Source organism: Dicentrarchus labrax, unplaced genomic scaffold (assembly GCF_905237075.1).
Source record: "Dicentrarchus labrax unplaced genomic scaffold, dlabrax2021, whole genome shotgun sequence".
NCBI lineage: Eukaryota > Metazoa > Chordata > Actinopteri > Moronidae > Dicentrarchus > Dicentrarchus labrax.
The window spans coordinates 30,534,841-30,561,775 of record NW_026136720.1 but is presented as its reverse complement, the minus strand read 5'-3'; the positions used below and the strand labels follow the sequence as shown (position 1 = coordinate 30,561,775).

The window sequence follows — 26,935 nt, the reverse complement described above, 5'->3', positions numbered from 1 at the left end:
TTAATTTGAAATCCACCTCTCCACATCATTCTCTTGAATCCCCTACATATAAATACATTCCTCCAGGTTTATCCATGCAGAGCTATCCTCCTTTTTTTCCCACATGGCATTGTACAAGTTGTTTCCAGGACATTATCCCTATGCCTCCCTTTAGAACCACACTCCCATGCCCTTTCACCTCAGCTATTGTCTCTTATTGACTCACTGCTGACTTGGCTGTTGCAGCTTATTGAACTGTACTCAGTGCTGGGCTCCCCAGAGGAAGGACTGCAGTTTAATGAGATGTCTGTAGCCTGAGGCCTGCTCTCTGACAGCAGCACGCATTAGACTCCTCAGAAAACAATAAATTGGTCATGATCATAGGCTTTCTGTGCTCTGCTCTTAATAACTATATTACCTTGTAATATTAAACGGTATACTTCCCAGGAATGTGATGTCAATACAGTTGAGTTTTCCTATGATTTATGTGTTATTTTGACTTTTTAAATGATATAAGTGACAAGATTCAACTGGACAAAGTGACCATGTTTTTAGTTTGACTGCCATCTAGGCTACTTTTAAATGGTCCAGTGGGGTTTCCTTATAAGGCCAAAAGTGAACCTACAACATGACTAAGAGTCTACAGCCATGCTAGCTGCTCTGGAGCTTTGAGCTAATGTTCACCATATTAGTTTAATGTGTTAGCATGCTAACATTCACTAATTTGCACTGAACCTAAAGCACAGCTGAGGCTAAGTGGAATGTCATATTGGTAATTAATTATTGAACAATTAAAATTTTGACCTGATGATACTGCTAGATGAACACTTAAAGGACCAGTTTGTAGCATTCAGTGACATCTAGTGGTGAAGCTGCAGATTGCAACCGTTTGAATACCACTCAGCCTTCCACATGTGTAAGAGAAACTACGATCACTGTGAAACTTGCAAAAGCATTAAAAATGTGGTAGGCCCTATCAAGAGCCAGCATTTGGTTGGTCTGTTCAGGGTTACTGTAGAAACATGGCGGTTCAACATGGTGGACTCCATGGAAGAGGTTCCGCTCCCTCTGTAGATAAAAACTGCTCATTCTAAGGTAAACAAAACCCAATGATTCTCATTTTCAGGTGATTATACACTAATGGACCTATTAATACAGATAGAATATAGATCCTCCAAAATGTTACACACTGGACCTTTAGGGGATCACTAAAGTTATAAAAAAGGGCGTCTGATTATTTTTTACTGAAATTGATGTCAATCTATTCAGTAGTTGTTGAGATATTTTAATTTGGATCACAGTGATAGATTGACCGACCTATAATTGTCATTCCTAGAGCCAAGCAGTTAGTGTGGCAAAAAAATTAAAAGCTTAAAAAGCACTAAAAGTGTACATTTTACATCACACAGGACACCTATATCTTTTAGAGTGATTTTGTCAGTCGTAGTCATAAATGGAAATACAACACTTATGTGTAGGAAGGAAAAATAATGAGAGCTGTTGTCCCATTGAATCACCCATTCAACTGTGATGTTTACATCAGTACAGTAATTTAATTGCAGGATATTATATGTGTGGGTGTGCTGGATAGTAAACAGCCATAAAGTTACATCATTGCGTGTATGTTGCATGTCTCTGATCAGTGACTGCCCTGCTCAGGGACTAAACATAGGGTGTGATGGGCCTATAATGAACCTTCCTCAGAGGCACAGGGGCCTCTGTATCCACTCATCACCACTAATGCTTGCAACCACAGAGATGATACTGCATTGAAATAACAAAAATAAAACCAGCTATAAAATAGGCCAAACTTGTATCTCCCTAACTGCCTGAAGTCAGTAATTATAGAGCTCATGATTTTTATTATGACCTATAGAGTTGATAATAAGAAACAAAGGGACGTGCAGAGTGTTTATACCTCCCAGTATCCATAGGAATTCATACTGGATAAATCAACAGCCCATGATTCGTGAACGTTGAGTGTCAGTGCAGGTAGTGTGGCCTACGTGTAGGAAGGCATAAAGGGACGGTGTGGAGATCTGGGTGGTGGATGGGCGAGTGGCAAGTTCATGCTGTAGAACACAGTTTATGACTCATGTGACATTAATGTTACATTAATGCTGCTATTAATTAGGGTTTTTGTAAACCAACTTTACCAATGTCAACCACAATCATTCCTTCACATTAACCATACAGTAGTTGTCATTCGCAGATATTGTGACAATAAGAGATTTCTAAAATACTGACTTTCATTCCAAAGCTGGGTTTTGCAGACTTTTCCATTATCAACTTTCTCTGCATGGATAGGGTGAACTTTTTACACCATTGGTTAAACTGATTGTCAGACTGAATTGCCATTTTGTTTTAATTCACTCATTTAGCCTGATATGGTGCTAGCCCATTTCTGCTTGGCGGAGGGTTATTTAATTTTTTTTGCTCGAACCAATTAGTAGCATGTGATGTTTGTGTCCCACTATGGTAGCAGAAAACCATCAGTTAATGTTTTCAAGACAATCAAAGAAATATGTTAATTAAAAAGGATGTTTTTCGGTAAATAAAGCTGTATGGCTGTGTTAATCTCATTTACATATGTCATTGTTTTTGTTTCCATTTCCTTGTCACTAGTTTTCCCTAATGTAGCTGGGTAGCTGGTAGGATTGTGTGAGTACTTGGCTGAAATGAATATCCAGAAGATAATGTGCTATTTTTCGTATGAGTACCAAACAAGTATAATGTGCCAATATCTGTAATATACCAACTTTTATTTAAAAAAAACTTAGTTTAAAATAGTTATCAAATAAATATAGCAACTTTTATCAACCCATATCAATTTCAGGCTTAAATAAACACGTTTGATTTAGCACTGCCCATTTCAGGTTTAAGCACAACCCATGTCCGGTTTAAGCCCTGCTCACGAGTACAGATACCAATACGGATAATTTGGTTGAACAGATACACATTTTAGATCCAAACTCTTTTTTTTAGGAATCTTCTATTTAGTAAAGTATAAAAAAAATCAAAGGAACTTACCTCAGTTTTTTTCTTAATGCAATGCAGAGCTATTCACCACTGTTATCTATAGATAGGAGAAGGATAAGGATTTATTCATTAACCTTTGGAATGTTTACCCATCTGTCTCGTGAATGCGTGTAATCTTTATTCTGTGTTCAAAGTGTCTACAGGTTTGGAACAGTTTAAAGGTCCAATGCAACTCTCAGAGTTGATCTAATTTAATCAAATCTATTATTGTTGAAAAGTATTGTATTGGGACAATATCAAATTAGGTATCGAGAATGGTGAAATTTCACTGGTATTGGAATCAACTACCACATTTCTGGTATCGTGACATCCCTAATCCCCTCATCTTCCATTACAGCCGAGGAATTATTCTGATGACATATTTTTAAGTTTTTGAATTCTCTCACTGTTTATACTCTGAAGCCAGTTGGAGTATGAGCAGTAGTGTGGCATCTGCCAGCTTGGAGTCCAGTAGGATGATCATTGTTGTGTAGATTGCTGCTTGTTTTTTCCCCCGTTTATAATTGAAGTTGTCTTGTGTGTCTTGATGAGCCACTGAGAAAGCTGACAGAAAAATGTACACACAGTTGATACCTTTGAATCACATCCACGCTTCTCCAATCACTGTCTGTCGGATGTAATCCGTCATTGCGTTCCACGTGTAACAGTGGAGTACAACTGTTGCCAGGTTATGGACGAAGACTGGAGACACATCTTTGGAATTGTATTATGCCTGTTTCCTCCACTGGCCAGCACTCGTTTTGAATTGATTTTTAGTGACTGCATTCAGTTCAACTTCTGGTCACATTTTTTAACCCCATCTTGCTTGCAGAGGGCCAAATGTGTAACTCTTCCCTTGTCTTTCAACTGGTTCAATGTTGGTTCTTCAGATCTTGTGTTTTTTTTTAAACAAGTGAAAAAATTCTAGGGATTTGCTTTCAGTCAGTCATACTGTTGAACGTTTATGATATGAAATTGATTGAGAAATTGAGAAATTAAAACTAAATTTCAGACTAAATGGCTTTGTTGAGATGGACATGCAGCATTTTAGAAATAGTTTAGAAATTTTTGGTATAGTTGTAAGGATTTGTGGGTGTTTCACATGTCCTTTGCCTTTGATTGCATTCACCAAACATTCCTCAAACAGCTATTTGCAGAACCGGGCTTGTGTTCCAGGGAAAAGCATTCTCACTCTTGATGGAGAGTACAAAATGAATGAGACAGAGTTATGACAGAGAGAGGTAGGAAGGGAGAGAGCAGGGAATATGAAATCACAGGACACAAAATATTCAGCAGTCAGTGAGCTGACATGTATTCCCTACCTATCAGTGGGAACACATCACAACTTAAAACATGCCTAGGGACAATGGTGTGTGTGCATGTGTGCTTGTTGACTTTTGGTTATTGACTCATAATCCTCATGTCTGTAACACGCAACATTTAAGGTCTTAAATGTTTGTAATAGGTTTATAATAGAGACTAGAGTTAATATATTCTACTTTTCATTTGGGTGCTGAGAGTTGCATTGGACCTTTAAACTGTTCCAAACCTGTAGACACTTTGAATACAGAATAAAGATTGCACACATGCACAACACAGATGGTTAAACACTCCAAAGGTTAATGAATAAATCCTTATTCCTGCTTTTAAACTCTCCTAGCTCCTAGTGTGTCTGCATGTGTGAGAGTGAGTGCGTGTCACAACAACCCACATGCTAAATTAATCATGCAGACCTGGCGGGGAAGTTTAAGTTTCAAAGTTGGCGCTGCTGGCTGTCTTTCTGCTTCACTTGCTACCTATTCTGAAGTTCAATACAAATAAGCCCTTTCTGCAGCATACCAAGCAGCAGCCAACCTAGAGCGGGTTGTTGATTTACACAACGCCTCATCAAAGGGAGATTTAGTCCAAATCAATAAAAGCAGCCATCTGTGTGTCTGTTCACTTTGGGGTTTTAAGCTTGATTCACTTCAGAGGCAGGAGAACGCCTCTGCCAAGGCTTCTATCAGTAAAATCCATTCGCATTGTTGGACAATGAAAATCAGACTCTGATCTCTTCCACTGATGTGCTTCCTGGTTGTGAGACATTCTCTCTGTTGCCGGCCAAGCGGCTTCAAAATCTTAAATGTATTGCTTTTATCATGTGTTCTATTGTAAATTAAAAACAATTTGTTGATAGCATTTATGAAAATTGCTTGTCTACAATGTTGTTCTCACACCTGAACTTCCTGCAGTCCAGCTCAGAACCTATGATCTTTGCAGAATTGACTATTCGCTTAGCCTGCTTCCCTTAGCTGTTATTTCTACACCTTCAAGGTTTCTTTTCTCGCATTGCAAATTCTTAGACATGTTTACATACTTGGACAAACAAGACAGAGATTAGATTCAGCTTTACTGATCGTGTTTGCAAGGTGTATGTTTTAACTTTTAACATTACCAGAGAAAAGGCATTGAGGATGAGGACTCGAGTTCTACACAGGCCTAAAACTAAGTCCTGAACCTGACCTGTGCTCGTGCAGACTTGACCCAAAAATAATGTTATTTCTTCGTTAAAAGTTTTATGCTAGCTTAGAAATGCTTTCTCAAAGAAAACAACAAATCTGACAACAGGCCAACACAGAAGCCACCAGCACAAAACATATAAAACAATAAGCCATAGTTTTAGTGGCAACACACACGTTGCAATCAGCCCTGTACTAGGATCTCACAATAATAGATTTGATGTAGGCCATCATTTATAGAAATCCTATGTTTTTCCCCCTTTTTACTGGGCTGTATTCAGTTGTAGCACACTGGTATTTGTAAGAGAAAGAGGGTTACTTTGTTTCTGATCTGTTAATTATGAACATGTATTAGTCTATTTATAATAATTCCTGCAAAGTGATGTGACTCGCAGCAGGTCGCAGCTTTCCCATCGCTCGTCAACACATTGACGTCAGGGCACTGATCGTTTTGTCACACAGACCCAGAGAGTTCAGTCCAATCAGAGTGTGTAAGTGAACTGTAATTATATTCACACTGTGGATATGTGGTTTGGTTATAACTCCTGATTATACAGTAAAATAGATCTGGTAACTAGAGTTTGCTCTAAAATTTGGAGGTTTGGGTGATTATTAATTTAATCATTTTTAAATGTCACCTAACTGTTTCCCCGGAGAGAGACAGAAAAATGGAAATAGAGAGCTCATATGGACGAGTGAGAGAGAGGTAGCGTGTGAATATTGACAGAAGTGGAGACACAAGGAAAAAAACTTTCTTTGATCGTGAGCCTGATGTAACTCTCTCTCAGCTAGCAGTGAGCAGGTCCGGTGCTCTCGTCTCTTGTATGAAATGGCTGTGTCCTCACTGCCCTGCATTATTATAAATTACTGTAAGATTAACTAGTCATAGGCCACGTCTCTCACGCAATGTCTCACTCCATCTTCATCTCCCTACAGTTTTCATGCTTGACTTCAGTGTCCCTGACTGTGTGGTTGCTGTGGCTGCTTTTACCCAAAGTATGTTGTTGTTCAAATTTGCTCTCAACTGGAGTGTGAAAATGTCCTGAAATTTGTGTAAAATGTTCTCAACAACTATTAGATATGAAAAATAAAATAGTAGTTAATACAAAAAGCATGAACGTCGCAAAGCATTTAGTATGTCGCCACCATATAGACTGACTTTCTCTCAGCAAAGCCAACTGTGACTGACTCCCAGCATCCCTTATCCAGAACAGAACTTTTTTTCAAACTTCAAACATGATGCTTGTTGATTATGGTTTTTAGCACTGTCCTCCGCTGGTCAACCGCACTGGCTACGCCCTGTCTTGAAACCTGCTTCCCAGTTGATAATCCATATGTACTTCCAACACATGAGAGGCACTGGCCAAGCAGCAACCTCTGTGGCTGGCAAATGAAGCCAACACGGAAGTAACAAAAGCTGCAGTTCCTTGAATGGCCACTTGAGTTTTGCTTCATAAGGTCCCATATTAAAATGCTCAACTTTACAGCAGTAATAAACATGTTTACAGCCTGGTACCAAAAAAAAAGCCTTGTTTTGGTCTCTATAGCATGAATGTTTATATAACTTACCTGTTTAAATTATATCAAGGCTTAAAGTTTTGCATAATTAAGGCCATGGCTGCTTTGAGTGACAAGTGGGTGCCGTCACAGGTGGCTGTTTTCAGGCTTCATTCTCTTACCCATTTTTAGATTAGCTGGGAGCCGGCGGAGTCAGGACTGCCAAAATGGCGACGGGCAGAGCAGCTCTTCACAAACCTATGGGTGACATCACAGAGACTTTGTCCATTTCTAATTATACAATATACAGCACTGCATAAATGTTGGCAGAGTCAAAGCGAAAGTGAAAGACAGAATTTTCTATATGGAGATAAAGTAAAGTAAAGGTACAAGTAAAAAGTGCCAGTTAAATTATGGTTATGAAGGATATGTATGGTCTTTGTACCTAAAGTGCCAAATTAGAACTCATTAAGGGTTTTTACTTATTGGTCACTTTCATAGGCCAGCACTAATACGTCAGTGAGTATTAGACACTTTTTTCTTGTACCAGTTATTCCTCCATGCATATTCACATAAACTCAAGCAACCCCAGCACAGACAATTACACTAATCAAAACCTCTCTAACCTTTTTTAATTATAATTGTCGACTTCCTTTAGAGAGGAGGGAGCTTATTGATTATTGGAGCTCCTGAATCCAATTAGCCACCACCAGCTGTACGGGGTTTAGGCCTCAGTGCCTTGATTGCGCCCCACAAGGGGACTTGAAAAGCGGAGACACCCTGTGGCTTTAGAAAAGGCTCTAACAAAGGTAATTGAATGAAGCCACAGGGTTGTCTGGGCTGTTTTACTCATTTTAAAAGCCAAACTTATCCAACAAGGAGCAACAATGTTTTCAGTATTTAATTTTTTAACTTAAATATTTGAGGTGGTTTGAAATATAACTGGTCAGCCTGGGACAGAAACAACATGTACAGTTGAAACCAGAAGTTTACATACCCTGTATAAAAAGACACATAATCTCTTTTCTCTCTGTCTGACATTAAATCAGATTAAACTTTTCCTGTTTTAGGTCAATTAGGATTACCAAAATTATTTCTATTCAGTGAATTGAACATTGAATCTTTTTGTGCAGCACTTTGGAAACCTTGTGTTTGTTAAAATTGTGCTATATAAATAAAGTGGATTGGATTGGATTGCTAAATGCCAGAATAATGAAAGACTTTTTTAGACAATGTTTTTATTACTTTCTTGAAAGTCAGAAGTTTACATACATTTCATTAGTATTTGGTACCATTGTCTTTAAACTGTATGACTTGGGTCAAATGTTTTAGATATCCTTCCACAAGCTTCACACAATAGTTGGCAGGAATTTTGGCCCATTCCTCCTGACAGAACTGGTGTAACTGAGCCAAGTTTGCAGGCCGCCTTGCTCGCACATGCCATTTCAGCTCTGCCCATAAATGTTCAATAGGATTGAGATCAGGGCTTTGTGATGGCCACTCCAAAACATTGACTTTGTTGTCCTAAAGCCACTTTGGAACCAGTTTGGCAGTATGCTTGGAGTCATTGTCCATTTGGAAGACCCATTTGCGCCCAAGCTTTAACTTCCTGGCTGATGTCTTGAGATGTTGCTTCAGTATTTCCACATAATGTTCTTTCCTCATGATGCCATCTATTCTGTGAAGTGCACCAGTCCCTCCTGCAGCAAAACAACCCCACAACATGATGCTGCCACCCGCGTATTTCATAATTGGGATGGTGTTCCTAGGCTGGCAAGCTTCCCCCTTTTTCCTCCAAACATAACGATGGTCATTCTGGCCAAACAGTTCGATTTTAGTTTTGTCAGACCACAGGACATGTCTCCAAAAATTAAGGTCTTTGTCCCTGTGTGCATTTGCAAACTGTAATCTGGCTTTTTTATGTTTCTTTTGGAGTAATGGCTTCTTCCTGGCAGAGTGGCCTTTCAGCCCATGTCGGTACAGTACTCGTTTCACTGTGGATAATGACACACTCTTACCAGCTTCAGCCAGCATCTTCACAAGGTCTTTTGCTTTTGTTCTTGGGTTGATATGCACATTTCGGACCAAAGCACGTTCAACTCTGGGACACAGAACCCGTCTCCTTCCTGAGTGGTATGATGGCTGGAGATTCCCATGGTGTTTATACTTATATAAACACCATGGGAATTATACGCATAATAATGTGTATAATTGTTTGATCAGATGAACGTGGCACCTTCAGGCATCTGGAAATTGCACCCAAGGATGAACCAGACTTGTGTCCACAATTCTCTTCCTGATATCTTGGCTGATTTCTTGACTTTCCCATGATGTTAGACAAGAAGCAGTGTGTTTCAGGTGTGCCTTAAAATACATCCACAGGTGTGTCTCTAATTAACTCAAATGTTGTCAATAAATCAAAAGCTTCCAAAAACATGACATCATCATCTGGGCTTTGTTTAAAGGCATAGTAATCTTAGTGTATGTAAACTTCTGACTTTGAAGAAAGTAATAAAAAATTGTCAAAAAAAACATCCTTCTCTCATTATTCTGGCATTTAGCAAATAGAAATAATTTTGGTAATCCTAACGGACCTAAAACAGGAAAAGTGATTGTCTGATTTCATGTCAGAAAAAGCGTATGTGTCTTTTTAGACAGTGTATGTGAACTTCTGGTTTCAACTGTATATGAGGAGAACTGACAGATATTCTGAGCTGTAATTTCATTTTGATAGAGAAAAGTGGAATTTTGGTTATGAAATATTTCAAATTTTCATGAAACAAATGCATCAACTGTTTGGCACATCAAAGCCAGAGCACGGTGGAACAAGCCACGTGCTCTCTATCTGTGCCAGCTGAGAACATAAAACCTGCACTGTGTCGGGACACACACTGTATATCATCTCTCTACTGCTTTCAATTCATCCCAGCTGGTGCCCAGTGCGGAGCTGCACACAAGAGGGCTGGCTGTGTTCTACCTGCCTCATTTCACAAATCTTAGCGCTGACTGTGCTCTAATTCTAATGAGCATACTGTATAACACAGTGCTTTGCAAACACATTCAGACTCCTTTAGGATTTGCAAATGTTATTGTCCTATTAAAATATAGCGAAATATATTTATTAAGGATGTTTTCATGTAAATCTTCCTGTTAATAAATGAAACAAAGTAGTGAGGAACCTGCAGTGAATCATCACCTGACTCTGCAGTTCTCCTCAGCTCTCCCGATTGTTTTAGTGTCTTTAAGTGTATTGTTTTGATTTTTGGGCCAGCAAACTCTGCTCTAATTAACTTAGTTTTCAGGTGCAGCAGGCAACACTTTTCAGCCCCCCAAAAACTCACTGTACAATGTCAGCCCATCAGCAAACAGAGACAGACCAATTTAGCAACTAGCTCGTGAAGACAGTTGAGCATTTAACATCTAAAAGGCCAGATATCTTTCTCTGGAGTTCATAGAGAACAAAGCAGAGCTACAAGGAGAGTGAATAGTGGAAGTTTCATTTATCAGACGGACAGAAATGTAGATAAAACAGCTCATTCTAAGGTAACAAAAACACAGCAATTCTTATTTTTATGCAGTTATACACTAATACATACCTACAAATATTGTATTCCATTTCTGCCAAAAATGTTACACACTGGACCCTTATTGCAGCTTTAACAACCAGCTGCAGTATTGCTTGAGCAGTTACTTTGATTGCCTTTGATTTCTTTGACAGTCTTTCTTCAGGACCCCATCTATGGGTACACGGACCTGATTCAGACCCTAGAATGGCATCTCAGAGAGAGTTGTTCAAATGGTGCAATTTTCATCACATTTAAAAGTTGATGAAACAGTAAGGAGCAGTAATAACTACTTACAAAGTGTGTGGAGAAGGAGCTAGTCTTAAGCTCCAGCAACACTTTAGTTTCATTTAAAGTTTTCATCTTGAGCTTTGATACTTGGAAACGGTGAGAGCCAACTAGCAGATTTACATTAGTTGTAAATGATATAGTTTCTTGTATGGACAAAAGGAAGCATTGTGCTGCTGTTTCACTGACTTTTCAGAAGATACAGTTGATACAGGTTTGATTCAATTGCTTGTAGATGGCTCTAGAATTACCTTACTGAAAGAATTCAGTGTGTCAAATCTGGAAATATCCAATCAATTTTTACCATTAACAAAAGGTGTTCCACAACAATAAGTTATCGGCCCTGTCTTGTTTACAATTTATATTAATAAGGTTTTCTCTTCCAACTGTAATGTCCATCTCTATGTGGTTAATACCGTTCTATATTGTACTGGATCCTCCGTCCGACTGTTGAAAACCTACAACTTTCTTCTAGTGCACTTCAAGATGCTCTTGTCAAATGTAAGCAAATACTAAATGCAAGCAACAGAGTTTATGCTTTTTTTCTAGAGCAAAAGATATTGATTGAAACAGTCTGCATCTATCCACACTGAATGGTAGCAATATTGAGAGACTATGAATATTTAAGTATTTGGCTTGATGAATCATTTACATTTAAACGTCATAAAAATAAAAATAAAACTGCCGCAAAAACAGATTTTTGTACAGAAACTGATCCAGCTTCTCTTTAAATAGTACAAAAACTACAGTTGAGGCAGTCTATCAGTCCTGGATTATTGTGATATAATCTACAGACACACTGCTGTTTCCACTTTCAAATCCCTAGACTCAGTTTATCATTCTGCCCTCAGATTCATTACCAGAGGTCCCTGTGTCATCTACCATTGCACTCTGTATAATAAAGTTGGTTGGTCCTCCATGACACAAAACCGTGACAAGCACTTGTATCTTTTCATCCATAAAGGCCTTATTGGACATTTGCCATCCTATATAACATCTATTCTGCACTGTACCACAGGACCCTATCAAACTCGCTCTACTAACTGTGTCATGCTTCAAGTCCTGCAGGTTTATTCTGAACTTGGAAAATCTGCCTTCAGCTTTTGTGCATCAAACACATGGAATTATCTACAACATATTCTCAAAAGTGACACTCTCACTACCCCTGGACAACTTAAGGACGATGATCTCAAATCACTTCACATCAGTGTGCAATTGTTTATATATTAATATATTAATATAATATTGTCCTCCTTTGAATTATTATTACTATTATACATTTAATTTGATTTGATTGGTTTATTTTATTATTATTTTAACTCTGAATATTAAGTAGATCCATTTACTATAAATGTGCATTTTCGATAGATAGATAGATAGATAGATAGATAGATAGATAGATAGATAGATAGATAGATACTTTATTTATCCCGAGGGAAATTCAAGTATCCAGTAGCATACAAAATACTAAAACATACATTAAAAATAAAATAAAATATAAAATATTATATATATATATTATATATATATATATTATATAACAGTAGCTACAGTAAACAGTGCAAACAGTAAACAGTGCAAATGGAAGTAAATCAGTGCAAATGGAGGTAGAAATTGTCCATTGTCTATTGTCCTCAGTGTTAATTTCGTTGACGAAGACTGACGAAAAATATTCGTCAACGAACCTTTTTCACTGACGAAAACTAAAATAAAAACTAAATAGAAAGTCAGATATGATGACGAAGACTGTGACGAAATATAACTGACATTTAAGTCAGCGAATAAAAATGAGACGAAAATGTTAGGGAGGGACGAATGGAGAAGAGATCCAATCAGAACTACAATTCTTGTGGGACAAGTTGGGAAGAAATCCAATCAGAGCAAATCTTTGAGGGTAGGTTGATCTATGCAGAAGCAGCAGAGGCATTTTAAAAAAAAAAAAATACAACTTAAAAGCTTCGGCAACTCTTTTAGTTTGTTTAGTTGCAAATGCAGAGCTTTGGCTGATCAGTTGAAAAAAATTGACATCTGGTCACACTTCACATATGACAACAAGGACAACAAGACCGTCTGTAAACCGTGTGGAGCAAAAATCACTGGGAAAAACACCACCAACTTGAAGTGACATTTACAGACGAGTCATCCAGAAATACACGCGGAAGTTATTTTATCAGATAAACCACCGTGATTTAGTCGACTAAAATCTGCTAATATTTGGTCTACTAAAACTAGACTAAGACTAAAAGATTTCAGATGACTAAAATATGACTAAAACTAAATGGTGTGTTATTCAAAAGACTAAGACTAAGACTAAATCAGAATTTGCTGTCAAAATGAACACTGATTGTCCTCCCTGCCTTTTGTGTTTTTGTACATTTTTGAGTCTGTTGGTGGAGCTGGACTGGGACAGCAGTCTGCCACTGAACACACTCCTCTGCCTGGTGAAGGTGTTGTGCAGAGGGTGGTGGGTGTTGTCCAGTATGGACAGCAGTTTGTCCAGGGTCCTTCTCTCTGCCACTGTCACCAGAGAGTCCAGCTCTGTGCCCGCCACTGAGCCAGCTCTCCTCACCAGTCTGTCCAGTCGACCGGTGTCTCTCTTCTTGCTGCTTCCTCCCCAGCAAACCACGGCATAAAAGAGGACGCTGGCCACCACAGACTGGTAAAACATCTGCAGCAGTTTTTTGCAGATGTTGAAGGACCCCAGCCTTCTCAGGAAGTACAGACGGCTCTGCCCTTTCCTGTGTAAAGTGTCCATGTTTGCTGTCCAGTCCAGCCTGTCGTCCAGCTGCAGCCCCAGATATTTATAGGTCCTGACCACCTCCACATCGACCCCCTCGATGGACACGGGTTGGAGATGTGGTTTCTTCCTTCTGAAGTCCACCACCATCTCCTTGGTCTTGGAGGTGTTCAGCTGCAGATGGTTTGACCTGCACCACCTCAGATGTATAACAGGCGTTCCTGTAGAAAAGGGTAAATCAACATTGAGTCACAGAGCAGGTTCTGTGGGCTGATAAACCATGTTAGCTGCATACTAATTAGGGATGTCACAGCAGGTCTTCAGCCTTTGACATCTGATGAACGCTGTGCAATGACATCACTATGGCCAGAAGAGCAACATGAATGAAAACATGAATTAAATGGACATATAATAGATCCTGAGCACCCTACATCCATGTTCACAGCCACCTGCTTTGCTGGAGAAGCTACTGATAGTTGTTGCTATGGATACAATTCAACACTATAATTGCCTCATCTTGTGCCATTTAATTACATGATCTAGTCCTATACCTTGACTCGATGTAGGTGGTGTGGTATGTGGCATATGTATACCGTATATACATATATAAATGATGACCTGAAGTAATATCAGTATACTGGGGCTTTAGAAAGTATTAAGACCCTCTCCATTTCGCACACTTTGTTGTACTATTACTAATATCAACTTTTATATGGATTAGAATTACATTCTCAGCAATTAAAATGTATTTAATTTTGGAAATGAGTGGGATTGGGAGTCTATATACTTAATACATTTAGAGATGAATTTTTTTTACTACCTCCAGTCAAAAATCTGTCCCTACAGTGTGCTGTTTGAATGCTGTCTGTGCAGAGTTTGACACTAAGGATGTTTTCACATTCATCTGCTGAAAGTGGAAAATTTGTCTGTGCTGATTGAAAGTTGGATTTTAAATGGCGGGGCCTCCCAGCATGATTTGTGATTTGTATATAGTATGGAAGTCAATCCTGGTTCAGTATGCAACATATACAAGTGTGATGTAGAAACTTGAAGCCACCAACGCACATCCACTGAGTATGGGTTAATGAGGTAGAAGGAGTAGATGTTAAGTGTTTTAATGTGAAAATTATATTTTTTATTTATATTTTTTTGCAGAAAAAACATATCAGACACACATTATTGTTCCACGCATACTATTTTTATATATTTCTGGAGGGGATCTTTAAGTTAATTTGCAAAAAAAATGTGTTTTTGTCATTATGCGTGTTTGTATGTGGAATGAACTCTATACGTACTTTCCACCCTCTCATTAGTAGATGCTCTCTGCTCTGTTAGGAGGAAAAACAAATAGTAAAAGGTAAGCGCTGCTCAAGCGAGTTAAATGCAATATAAATGTGCCACTAATGGCTGTCCATCTGATGTAACACCATGTCATAAGTGAATAACCTACCTTGGATGTTAGATACTGAGTGTATCACTGATACTGTCAGTGTATCTTGGAGTCTGTAGGGCAACATACTAAACAGAAACTCAGTCTGGTGGCTTAAATAAAATTCTGACATTCGTTTTCTCTGTTGAGTCAAATTCAGAGTGACAAGGAAAAAGAGAACTGATGAATAAATAGGTGGTGGAGAAAGATACAGAACAGTCTGTAACTGTTTCTCTCTAAAGGCAAAAGAAAGAGAGAAACAAGCCCATATCTAATGTATGCTTTTTTTTGTGAGCACTAGTTACATCCTACCTATCTGATCTGCAACCAGTAACAAGTATATGGTCAGTTGATCTGTCAGCTTCTGGGTTTCAAAGAATGTTACTTAGATTTGACATAGTCCAAACCAGAGCTCTGAATCACTGCCCACATCTCTGATTTGTTTAGCAATTCAAGTAGGTCTGGTGCTCTGCCCATTGATGGCTGGTTAGAGAAACAATCAACCAAGCAGAGCGTAGTGGGAGGGGTTGAGAATGGGGATGTCATCTTCCTACACAGTTAGCTGGGAGCAGTAGTAGTAGTAGTAGTAGCAGAAGTAGTCTCTGTTGTGTATCATATGCATCAAATCAAATTTACTGAAGTTGAAACATACATATAAGAAAAATCCAAACAAAGTGGTTTCCTTGTCAAAGGTCTGGTTGATAATTTGTCTGCTAAAGATACATAAATGCCCCCCTTTTTCTGAATGTCTTCCTGGATTCCCCTCAGACTATGAATCAAACAGAAGTGGATGTTTTAAACATGGCAGACACAAAGTAAAGTAAGAAACCCAATAAAGCTTGAGATAACATGTTGTTATCAACCTTTTCTTTCTGCCTCTGAATAGTTACAAAGCATGATGAAAAGAAAAAATGGACATGCCTGTAAATATGAATTCATAATTGGCCAAATCACTGTTGGTCTTCAGTGATTATTCTTTGGTTGTGAAGGCTCTTCTGAATTTCCGTGCATCTATGTTGCATTTTAGCACCTCATCATCATAAATGTTTCATATATTTGGATACTTCATGGGAGTAATTCATTTTTTCTTCAACTTTTGCCTACAGTGAGGAAATGTAATAGTTTTTCCGTCTCATTTAGCATTCTGAATAAACACATTCTGTCCACCCTGGGGAGCCAGGGTGGTCTGTGCCAACGTTTTTCACTGGAAAAGCTGAGTCCCTCGCTCTCTCTTCTGTCTCTAGATGTATCGGTGAGCCTGTTGTCCCTGCTGGTGACCACCTGTGGTCTGGCTCTCTTCAGCGTCTCCCTCTTTGTCTCATGGAAGCTGTGCTGGGTGCCACTGAGTGGCCGTTTCCTCCCAGATGTCCTCAAGGGGGCGCACTTCCTGGGAGGAGACCAACAGCCTGTCCTCACAGAGGTAAGGAGGAGAGGAAGCAACATTTAGTCTGCCTGATGACTCTCTTATATTTTCTTTTATTTTTTCAAATATTTTTCTTTCCATTTTGCCATTTATTAGTTAGTTTACACACCTTGATATTTCTAATCATTATAATGTGACTTCTACTGAGGATATACAAAATGAAATTAAACCACACAAATTAGTCTGTATTGTATTCCTAATGGATGCTGTGCCAGCTACAATACACACTAATTCAGCACTAGTTTCCTCCTGATCCTGCCACACAGGGGACAGAAGACAAAAAAGTGTGCCACATTCTTGTACGCATGCAGGTCAGTTCAGGACTGAGACCAGTTCACACTGGAATCTGATATTGGACACATAATGAAAGTGAACAACCAAAAAAAGAAATCTGAGCAATAAATCCGAATTAAGCTCTAAGGCTTACAGTGAGAGTGACATTGATCTTCTAATTCTCTGCAGTTAAGAAAAAAAGCCTGTTTCCCAATGTTGAACTACTCTTTGAGTAATGTTACATCTGACCCATAATAACTATATAGTAGTTACTGTTCACAGTTTGTTTCCTAGAATGGAGTTGCACAACACAGAACTGTTATCCTGGATGTTTGGCTGTGGTGCTACAGGAACAAGCCTGCAGCATAAAATGTTTCATATATGAGTACATTTCAAATCTCTTCTTTAATTTAAGATGATAAAAGAAAAGGGAGTGTGTTAAGTATTAAAAAGCTGGTGCATAGACAATGCCTGCCCTTGTGGACCAAATTTAGATTACCGTGACAGTGAAAAGTGCCTTTAATCCATGTCACAACTTCAAAACATACATGTTGTACATGTAACAACGTCACAAATGTTAATGTAATAAGTATAATGATGTTAGCTTCTACTTGATATATTAACTACCTTGCATATTAGATGTGCCTGCAACAGCACATGATAACTAACCAGAAAAGGTAGCTTTCAAGCTTATATTCATATTGTATTTATATAGTAATGAGTATATCAGTGGCCAGATGATAAGCTGCCAAACAATACTCAGACGTGACATTATTAAGTTCTTGTTTTGACAGCTCAGTTTCGTGTTCAGCCTAAGTACTTTTCAGTATGGCAACCAGAGAGTCAGACTGTTAACCAAACAACTCTCCTAAATAAAGATGAACTGCTTTAACAAAGCATTGCATTACTTTTGATTAAAAGTACACCAATTTTCTATCACTACAAATCGTCAAGGCCCCCAACCTAATTTATCCTTCCCACATTAGCAATACTACAGAAGGATTCACTGACACTGTAAACACTGATGTCTGCTGTGCAGGTGGACGGGGAGGAAAGGGAGTACAGCGAAGATGGCTGTGTGAAAGAGCCTTCCGGGCTCCCCTCAGCTGTGGCTGTCCCAGAGTCAGCCCTAAAGATAAGCCATACCTCGCCTGACATCCCACTGGAGACCCAGACCAAGGTGGAGAAAAACCAGGTCCACACTCTGGCCAGGGACAGGGTCCAGAGACAGATTACTGAGCCTACCTCATCTGTACGGTCAGTACACATCAATCCCTGAAGCTACTGTCCAACTTTAGGTGTTGGCAGGTTAAACATAGATGGACACACACAGTTAGACAGTTAGACTAACCCTAGACCTCAGGGCTCAGAGATACTCTATCACAATGTTGACTGCATATAAAACATCAGGGTTAAGGGAACACAGTAGCTCTAGCAGTTGCCTTACAGCAACAAAGACAAAGAATATGTGCTCAATGAAAGTGGTTTGAATGATCTTATATAGCCACATTTTACACTTTGTTACAGGCACAACTCCATCCGTCGTCAGATGAACTTGTCCAATCCGGACTTCAACCCTGCTCAGTTCCAGCGTCAGGAGTCTCTGTCTGGTTTGGGCCGAATCAAACCAGAACTCTACAAGCAGCGCTCTGTGGACGCAGAAGACGCTCGTCGCACCGATAGCTGCGGGCGTCTCCACTTCGTCCTGAAGTTTGACTTTGACCTTGAGCAGCTGATTGTGAAGATCCACAAGGCCCAGGACCTTCCCGCCAAGGACTTCTCAGGGACCTCCGATCCTTATGTCAAGATCTACCTGCTACCTGACCGCAAAACCAAGCACCAGACCAAGGTGCACCGCAAGACACTCAACCCTGTGTTTGATGAGGTGTTCCTCTTCCCTGTGGCGTACACCGAGCTGTCGAGCCGTAAGCTACACTTCAGTGTCTACGACTTTGACAGGTTCTCTCGCCATGATTTGATTGGCCAAGTGGTGGTGGACAACTTCTTGGATCTTGCCGACTTTCCTCGGGAGACTAAACTGTGCCGGGACATACAATATGTAACCTCGGTGAGATACCAACTTTTATTCATCTTTCAAAATTCTATCACTATCTGACTTTGTCTTCTTCTTTTCACCACTGATATATCATTTCTAAGTATAGCTTTGCATTTGTTAGTCAGCAGCACCATGGTAGGTTGTTCGTAGCTACCAACTGACCAGAATGTTGCAGCATGTTTGTGGTTGGATACATTTGAAAGTCTGTCAGACCAGTAGTATCCATACCAGCCTAAATCCCATGTATTTTCCTCAGTCCAGCCAGAATCTGCTTGAACAACCAAAAAAGAGCAAAAAACCCTGTTACAACAGCAGAGGGAAGTAGATATGTTAATGGACGTATCTCATTTCCCCTCCAAGTGGAACTCATCTGTGGTTTCAAGAGGCAGATACATAGAAATATACTTAGACACACTTAATGTTTAATGAAAGCAGTGGGAAACACTTGGGGGTAGTGACCCAGATCTACACTGACATAAGACTGGGGTTGATTTGACAGAGATACAGCGACACTGTCTATATTACATTATTCACTCAGATAAATCGACAGCGTTGGTACACTGAGTAACTCAGGAAGGAAGTCAGATCCTCCTGCCAGGGAATTCCTCATGGCTCGCCTGTCTTGTTGAGTGAGGATTGCAGTCTGGTTTATGGGCAAACAGTGTAAGTGGACAGTATACAGTGCTTCTCAGCATCATTGCATAGGCTATAATCAGTTAATGGAATGAGAATGACACTATATTTAAAATGTATAGTTTATGGGTACTATGTGCAAGATTTCACCCTTAATACATAACTCATCAACACTTTCAGCTATAAAACAGGACTAGACTGGGATAAAAACCTAGGCTAGGATTAACGGAAACTACTCTGTACATTCGGACCAGAGAATTCACATTGTAACTATTTTGTCAACAGTACACAGTGACAGTCTTTTATAAAGCTTGCACACACTGAAATAGAACATAAATAGATATCATCAGCAGTGTACTGGTTTGTGGAATGCAGGTACACAGTGTATGCACACCTCTGGGCAGGGGTATTTACCAACCTAAAACTAGCTAGAGATATCAATCAGAGGTAGAAATCACAAATCCCTTCACTGATTAAATCCCCTTCAGTCTGCTAGTCCAAGCTGTCATGTTTAGTTCAGTACATAACTAGCAAAAGCACTGAACCACGATCCTGAAACATGTTTTTACGCTTCAGGTCTGTCGTATGGCTAAACTGCAGTCCATTCTCTTGCTGTTATTTTTTAAATGCATAATGAGTACGATTTGTCAGTTGCTTTTTGTTAAGACATGATTCAAAGTTGCCAGCGCAACAAGCTAGAGAGAGAGAGAGAGAGAGAGAGAGAGAGAGAGAGAGAGCAGCGGCGGTCAATTAAGCTTGAGAGTGAATGAAGAGAGGGAGCGGTGTTACCCTGTGGGTAGGTGCCACATTGCTGGATTTAGTGTCAATGCAGCTGTGCATACAGAAGCACACACACGGAAGGACCAGCAACTGAGTGTAGCAGGAAAGAGAATGAGACAGCATTGTAACTTGGTAGCTAAGTTTTTACAGACTTCCAACTTCACACCCCGCACACTGCCCAAAGGTTGATGCCCACAAACTTCCTGAACACAGCAAAAATAGTAAGAAAATACAGGCAGAGTGCAGGGTGTCTGCAGATACAGACACTGCCATTTCTAGTGGGTCAGAAGTGATGACTGAGAGGGACTGTTCAGATTTCAAGCTCTCCTAACCTGTTAGCAAATTTTCAGTGTTTTTGTATACATACCTACTAAGATACCCCTACCAAATCCAAGCATTGCTCCATTGTGTAGAGGACAAATTTTAGAACTTCAGTAGTGATACTTTGAATAGGTTCGGCAGAAATCATAACAAATGTTCACAATAACCTGTAATCTAGTCCATAATCAAATTTGTGGAGTTAAGCAGTTATGGAAGTAACAGCAGAGAGCTGATGGCACTGCTTCAAATAGATTTACCACAATCAAAACACCAGATGATTGCATCACTTAACGTCAGCAGAGAGCTTCATATTCACTTATGTTTCTCTTTAGCACTTTTAAGGTGTTCATTTTGTACCTGTAATTTCCTCAGAGCTCTTGGCTCTCTCGGAGAAATTAGAACTATTTCCACCTTGTGTCTACGTATTTGTGCAATTATGTGTTATTTTGTGCTAGTAATGTGATAGATATTTGATTACTTGTGTCTCATTCAATTATTACAAAATGTACTGAACATGACAAGACCTTTAGAAAGAACAGATGCTGAAGTCAGGCAGACAACAGATTTAAGGTTTAGTGGAATTTTGTGGCTATAACCAATTAACATTAAAAAAAACAAGGCCAACCCTCTCGACTGTTAATTTAATCATTTTCGTCTTTCTTTGTTGTACTGCTTGGACTGAGGAATGAAAACAGCTATATTTGTCTTGTCTTGATTTTTCATTTCAGTTGTTGTGATTGTGACTTGTTGTGGAAGTTGCATGTGCATTTAAATCTATAGGTAGAGTCTATAGGCTTTGTGGCTCTAGAGATGGCAATGCCAGTCACTCACTTTGGTCCACGCTGGATGCATTGCCATGACATTTGGTCATATCGACTTTCTTGATCTCCTATCTCCACCAGCAAGTTGACATTTTTCTAGTAAAATCTCTCAAAATTATAAGACAGCATAGACTGTAATGTGATTATAAGTTATTTTAACTCAAAGGAATTGCTGAAACGGATTACATACAAAATTTTAAGTAACACAAACTCAATTTTGTAAGTTACAGATTAAGCACCTATTTCTAGGTATTTTGCTTTCACAGTACAAATAAAAATGACAAAATTAAGTCAGTTTCACCTAAAATGACTAAAACTACAAGATGAAGAATGTTTTTGTCTCACAAAATTGAGGTGGGTTCTACATAAAATTTCCCATTTGATGAGTTTTAAAAAATGTTTTTGTTAAATGAACCTACCTGGTTTTACAGCATGACGGGCAAATTTGGTATGCCTCCTTAAGGCACTGCCACCACCAGGTCAAATTTCAGAAATTTTAATTTGTCCAATACTTTGGGGTTTATGACCAAATACCTGTAAAACTAATGACAATTCCATCGGCCTCAATGGTACTTTGTGTGTAATACTAATAAGCACAGGTCAGTCGACCATGGTCACCATTCACTCCATACCATCCACATGTTTATAATTGTAAGCATGTTTGCATGCTGATATTAGCATTTAGCAGTCACATTCACAGCACATTATTTAGATCAGAGTAGAAGCAAAGTCAGAAAAAACAACAACTTGAAATTGTGGTTCAGATATATATTTTTGACAGCTACAATAGCTCCCGCTTGGTGAAACTACAACAAACTGGCAGTAAAGTGACTGCAAACTTACCATTACTGGTAGCTACATCTAAATAAAATCAAATACTATCACTAATATAGGCTGTTATATGCTAAGAGTATGAGACTAGCAGTAGGAGTTAGTAACTCAGAATAATGGGAGGTTTCTTGCCATTCTGCCTATACATTTCGCAAATGTAGCACTAGGCTTGGATTTAATTAGATTATAAGACTGCATTTTTGTGTGTTTACTTTAGATCCCAGAGGATAAAGTTTTAAAGCTTCATTGGCATCACTTTTATGTCCAATTGTTCATCTTTTGCTATCAGCACTGGTACTACTACTGGAGGGTTAATGTGCTACTATAACAGAAATTATCACCAGCTCCCACTGGTATTAACGTACTGTGAATTAGCTTGTAGCTACTGTATCAGTTGTGCCTTTACAATATAAAGCTCGCTATAGCAGTTGGACACGAATCAATGCATCCTATGAAACATATATTATCATTTGTATGAGGTTATGTCACTTGCTTTTTGCTATGAAACCCATGAAAATTGTATCAAAGGACTAGAAATAAGGCATTTTAGAAAGAGTGTTTCAGGGACCTACCCTGGTGTCTGTTGTGTGGCTACTCAGCCTGATTTATTTATTTTATTTTATTTTTTTGGCAGAGACTTTGAAACTTACACTGACAACACAGCTGCTCCTCATCAAGTAATTAAGTTCAAAGCCAGAAATGATTGTAAGCTGGGTCCGCCAGTTCAGACCTGTTATTGCATTGCTAACTACAGCCATGCAAAGATCCGGTGGGATAATGCTCCAACCTCTTAACACACACACAAACACAAACACACACACACACACACACACACACACACACACACACACACACACACACACACACACACACTAAAATATTGTTTTAACACCTTCCAATAGCATTCCCAGCTAAATAAGGTCAGTATAAATGGGTTAGAACCTCCTCTGAGGCATCCAACTTGTGAACTATAGCTGTCCTGTTTCCTGTGTCCAAGCCTTAGGACTCCACTTTCTAAATATAATCCCTTATTAATCATCAATTTGCCCAACACACTACATACTACATACTATTTTAATATTGAGGATCTATTGGATACTTCCAAAGCAAGAAGGTTTCAATTCATGTAAAAAGGCATTTTCATTTACACCTTTTACTTTCCTTTACAACTACAAATTTGTTATTTTCTGTTATTTGTAACAGATTATGTTTATTACGAAGTTGAACATGTCCTCTGAGTAGACAGAGTAGAGAGAAGAGAGTCATTATTTGATTCTTCTCCCACAAGGGTTAGCTCAGATACACACACACACACACACACACACACACACACACACACACACACACACACACAGTCATGTTGTTGGTTAAACATTATTAAATTGTGGCCAAACCTTCCAATCTTCATTCCTGGGTACCCAAATTCCCCTCAGTCTTTCAGCCTGATACAATTACTTTTACTGGGAATATATAAAATAATAGTATGATAAATTGTTTGATGAAGCCATTTACGTGAAGTGATAATTACATAATGCTTAAACTAAGAGAAAATGGAGGGACATGGTTGGTTGTCCATAGGTTCTCTCTATGAGAGAATGAATGCAAAACCCCAAATAGAAAATCGGGGGGTGCCCTGGTAGCTCACCTGGTGGAGCTGGAGTCCCATGTATCAAAAGCTGAGTCCTTGCAGAATGGGATTGAGTCTGAGGCCTGTGGCCCTTTGCTCCACTTCTGCCTTTTATAATTTAACACAATTTAGCCTATAGCCAAATGTTGCTTTGACAAATAAGTGGTGTGAACTTTTATTTATATTGAACTATGTTTGGTATGTTGGTGACTGGCGCAGCATAGAAAAGTCTCACCATGCTCTGTAACGTTATTACCAAAGTGAGACGTTTCTGGATGGTATTTAACAAAGTACTGTATTTTCTATGATCATCCTATTATATTATAGTCTTGTATTAATTTATGTCAAAAAGAAAAGAAGAAAGAAATTGGCTTTCAAACGAGAACAACACATCACTAGTTTCTGTTTATATTTATGTCCCAGCATTTTTATATCTGTAGGGGAGGTCTAAGGAAATAAATGTGAAGTGTCTGCTCTCTCCCTCTCTCACCGTCCCCTGCAGAAGTAGGTTACCTCCCTTGGGATTACAGGGAGGGACCCTGTGCTGGTCAAGTCTCCAGTCTGCGTGCATTAATCATGGCTGCCTCTAGCCATCCCTGGACATATGCATTGCACTGTAATGTAACTTGTAAAATGCTTATAGAAAAATAAGGTTCTTCCTGGGGGGTGTACATTATAGGGTCAGACACTGGAGCACTGACACAGTCCCACTGTAGTGCCTGAACTTGTTACTGTATACTTAGACACATTGATGAGTGTTTACAGTTAAAAACTGGCACATCAATTTTTATGAGTTTTAATTAACTCCAACCTCCAGCTTGCCATGGCAAGACTCTTCTTCTGTGTGGATTCATGCTGAAACCATAGCACCTCACTGTTAATCCACACACCATTAATCACCAAAACAGTAATTAAAATCCTCCTGTGGAAACCACATATACCTCTGCTGGTACAGGAACGAATCCTGCTCAACCCTGTGCTGGATTCATCCATCACTCTTCAGTCCCATGATGCTTCTGTGGCATTAACAAATAGACCAATGATTATTTGTACGCCTCCACGCCATCGACATCCCCTAGCCGGAGGTATTGTGTTTTTGGGTTGTCTCATTCTAGTGAATGTGATATCCCAGGATAGCCTCCAGGGAATTTCATTACATTTTACACAAAAAGTCCACTTGGACTCAAGGATGAACTGAAACTTGACTCAAAGGTCAACGGTCAATGTGACATAAAACAAGTAATGATACTTTTTAGCCAAGGGGTCAAAGATAAACTTCACTGTGACAACATAATGTCCCAGAAAAACACATGGGAAGATTGTGACCATATTGCACAGTTGGTCAGGCAATGAATTAACACTTTTAGCTCAAAGGTAAAAGGTCATTGTAACCTCAAAATAGGTTTTACCCATAATTTAAGAATGAGTTGAGTCGACTCCAGACATGTTGACTGGGATGACACAGTAACTAGCACAGTACAGACTTTCATCTTTCAATCTCATCAAATCTTCCTGCCTCATTCTGACTTTCGAGCGTTAAAAACGCGACACACCACGTTTTGAACAGCTATACTCTAAGAATCCATTTTTACATAGTAATCAAGTACATTTTTAATGTATGTTCACTGGAGTTATACATATGTATCATCATTAGAGAGAAAACTTAAAAATACACTTTATACCTTTCAAAATCTTCACTTCATATATTATGAGCCTGAACAGACATGGATGTAAACTGCAAGTTGAGTGGTTGGTAATTCTAATTACTCATTGGGAAATGGTGGATCAGTGTTTAGCACTTCGCCTCACAACAAGAAGGTTGATTCCCGGCTGGGGCGGAGCCCTTTTGTGTGGAGTTTGCATGTTCTCCCTGTGTTTGTGTGGGTTTCCTCCACCATCATAAACATGTATGTAGGTTAATCCTCCAGTCAGTGTCACAGGCTCAGATCTGGAGTTTGTCACCAGGCGCTGCAGTGGCTGCCAACTGCTCCCAATATGAAGGATGGGTTAAATGCAGAGGACAAATTTCACAATACATTGTACTGTGTGTGATTGTGACAGTTAAGTAGCTTCTATTCTGATTCTATTCTAGTATATTAATGGATCTTAGTTCTCTGGCTCACATTGGCTTTATTGTTGCTACGGAGTCTGTGTTTACACAGTGATAATAAAGCCATTATGAATCACCAATATCACTGCCATATCAAAGCAGCTTTTATAAACTCGTAGACAAAGAACTTGTAGGGTATCAAAGTTCCTTGTTGGGCCTGGTCACACTAGCATTTAAAACTGCGAAATCTTGTGGAAAAATTGATTCATTTCAATGGATTGCCCCAATGGATTTGCTTGAGGTCAGCAAAGTAAAGTTTAAAGGTTTAGCAGTAGTTCGTACTTTGGATCTCAATGGGAAAATGAGGCAGCATATTCAGAGGAAATTCTCACTCCTCAGTCTTTACCTTGTTAAGGTCTGAACTATCCAGTAATCTGTCTGACTCAGTGTGCAGTCAATAATAACCGAACACTTAAATACACCGTTTCCTGACATGTTCATGTTAGTATATTGCATATATGCCAATAGAGAGTTCTCTCATTGCTTACTCTATCATGCAGATATAGTGAATTTAATGGAATTTGGAGTGTCAAGAGACTTCCCAGCTTGTTTATTTAATAGACTCTGTTTGCTTTTAGATATCTATTATATTGTTACATGCATTTTCTTGCCTTTTTTGAGCCCAAGACAATGAAGAGCTCAGAGACACTGTAACCTGCAGCTCCTGCAGGGCCAGTCAATACTATTGACTGCAGTCTGGTTGGCCTGTAATCAGGGCCATGATAAATGGGGTCAGCGTGTATGTGCGTATGTGTGTGTGTGTGTGTGTGTGTGTGTGTGTGTGTGTGTGTGTGTGTGTGTGTGTGTGTGTGTGTGTGTGTGTGTGTGTGTGTGTGTGGATAATTCAGTGAAGGAGGTTCCTATTTCCCAACCATGATAAATGGTACCATACACCAAGCACTTGTCCTCCCATTTGCCCTTATTCACTAAGTGAGAAATATTATTCTCTAGATGCTTACGGTCAACTGAGTCAGTGGGAGATCCTGAACATATTACAGGGGCACACATGCATATGTAGAACCTATGCACAGACAAAGTAAATATACAGCGT

The 26,935-nt window shown here is 39.2% G+C and overlaps 1 protein-coding gene across 1 annotated transcript in view; it reads left to right on the top strand.

Annotated features, from left to right (window-relative positions):
- syt9b (synaptotagmin IXb) overlaps positions 1-26,935 on the top strand; it is a 48,286-nt gene that overhangs the window by 5,545 nt on the left and 15,806 nt on the right. Inside the window, exons 2-4 of the mRNA XM_051382081.1 lie at positions 16,254-16,429; positions 17,745-17,962; positions 18,233-18,773. Of these exons, the coding sequence (XP_051238041.1) occupies positions 16,254-16,429; positions 17,745-17,962; positions 18,233-18,773 (935 nt within the window). The remainder of the gene's footprint in view (positions 1-16,253; positions 16,430-17,744; positions 17,963-18,232; positions 18,774-26,935) is intronic.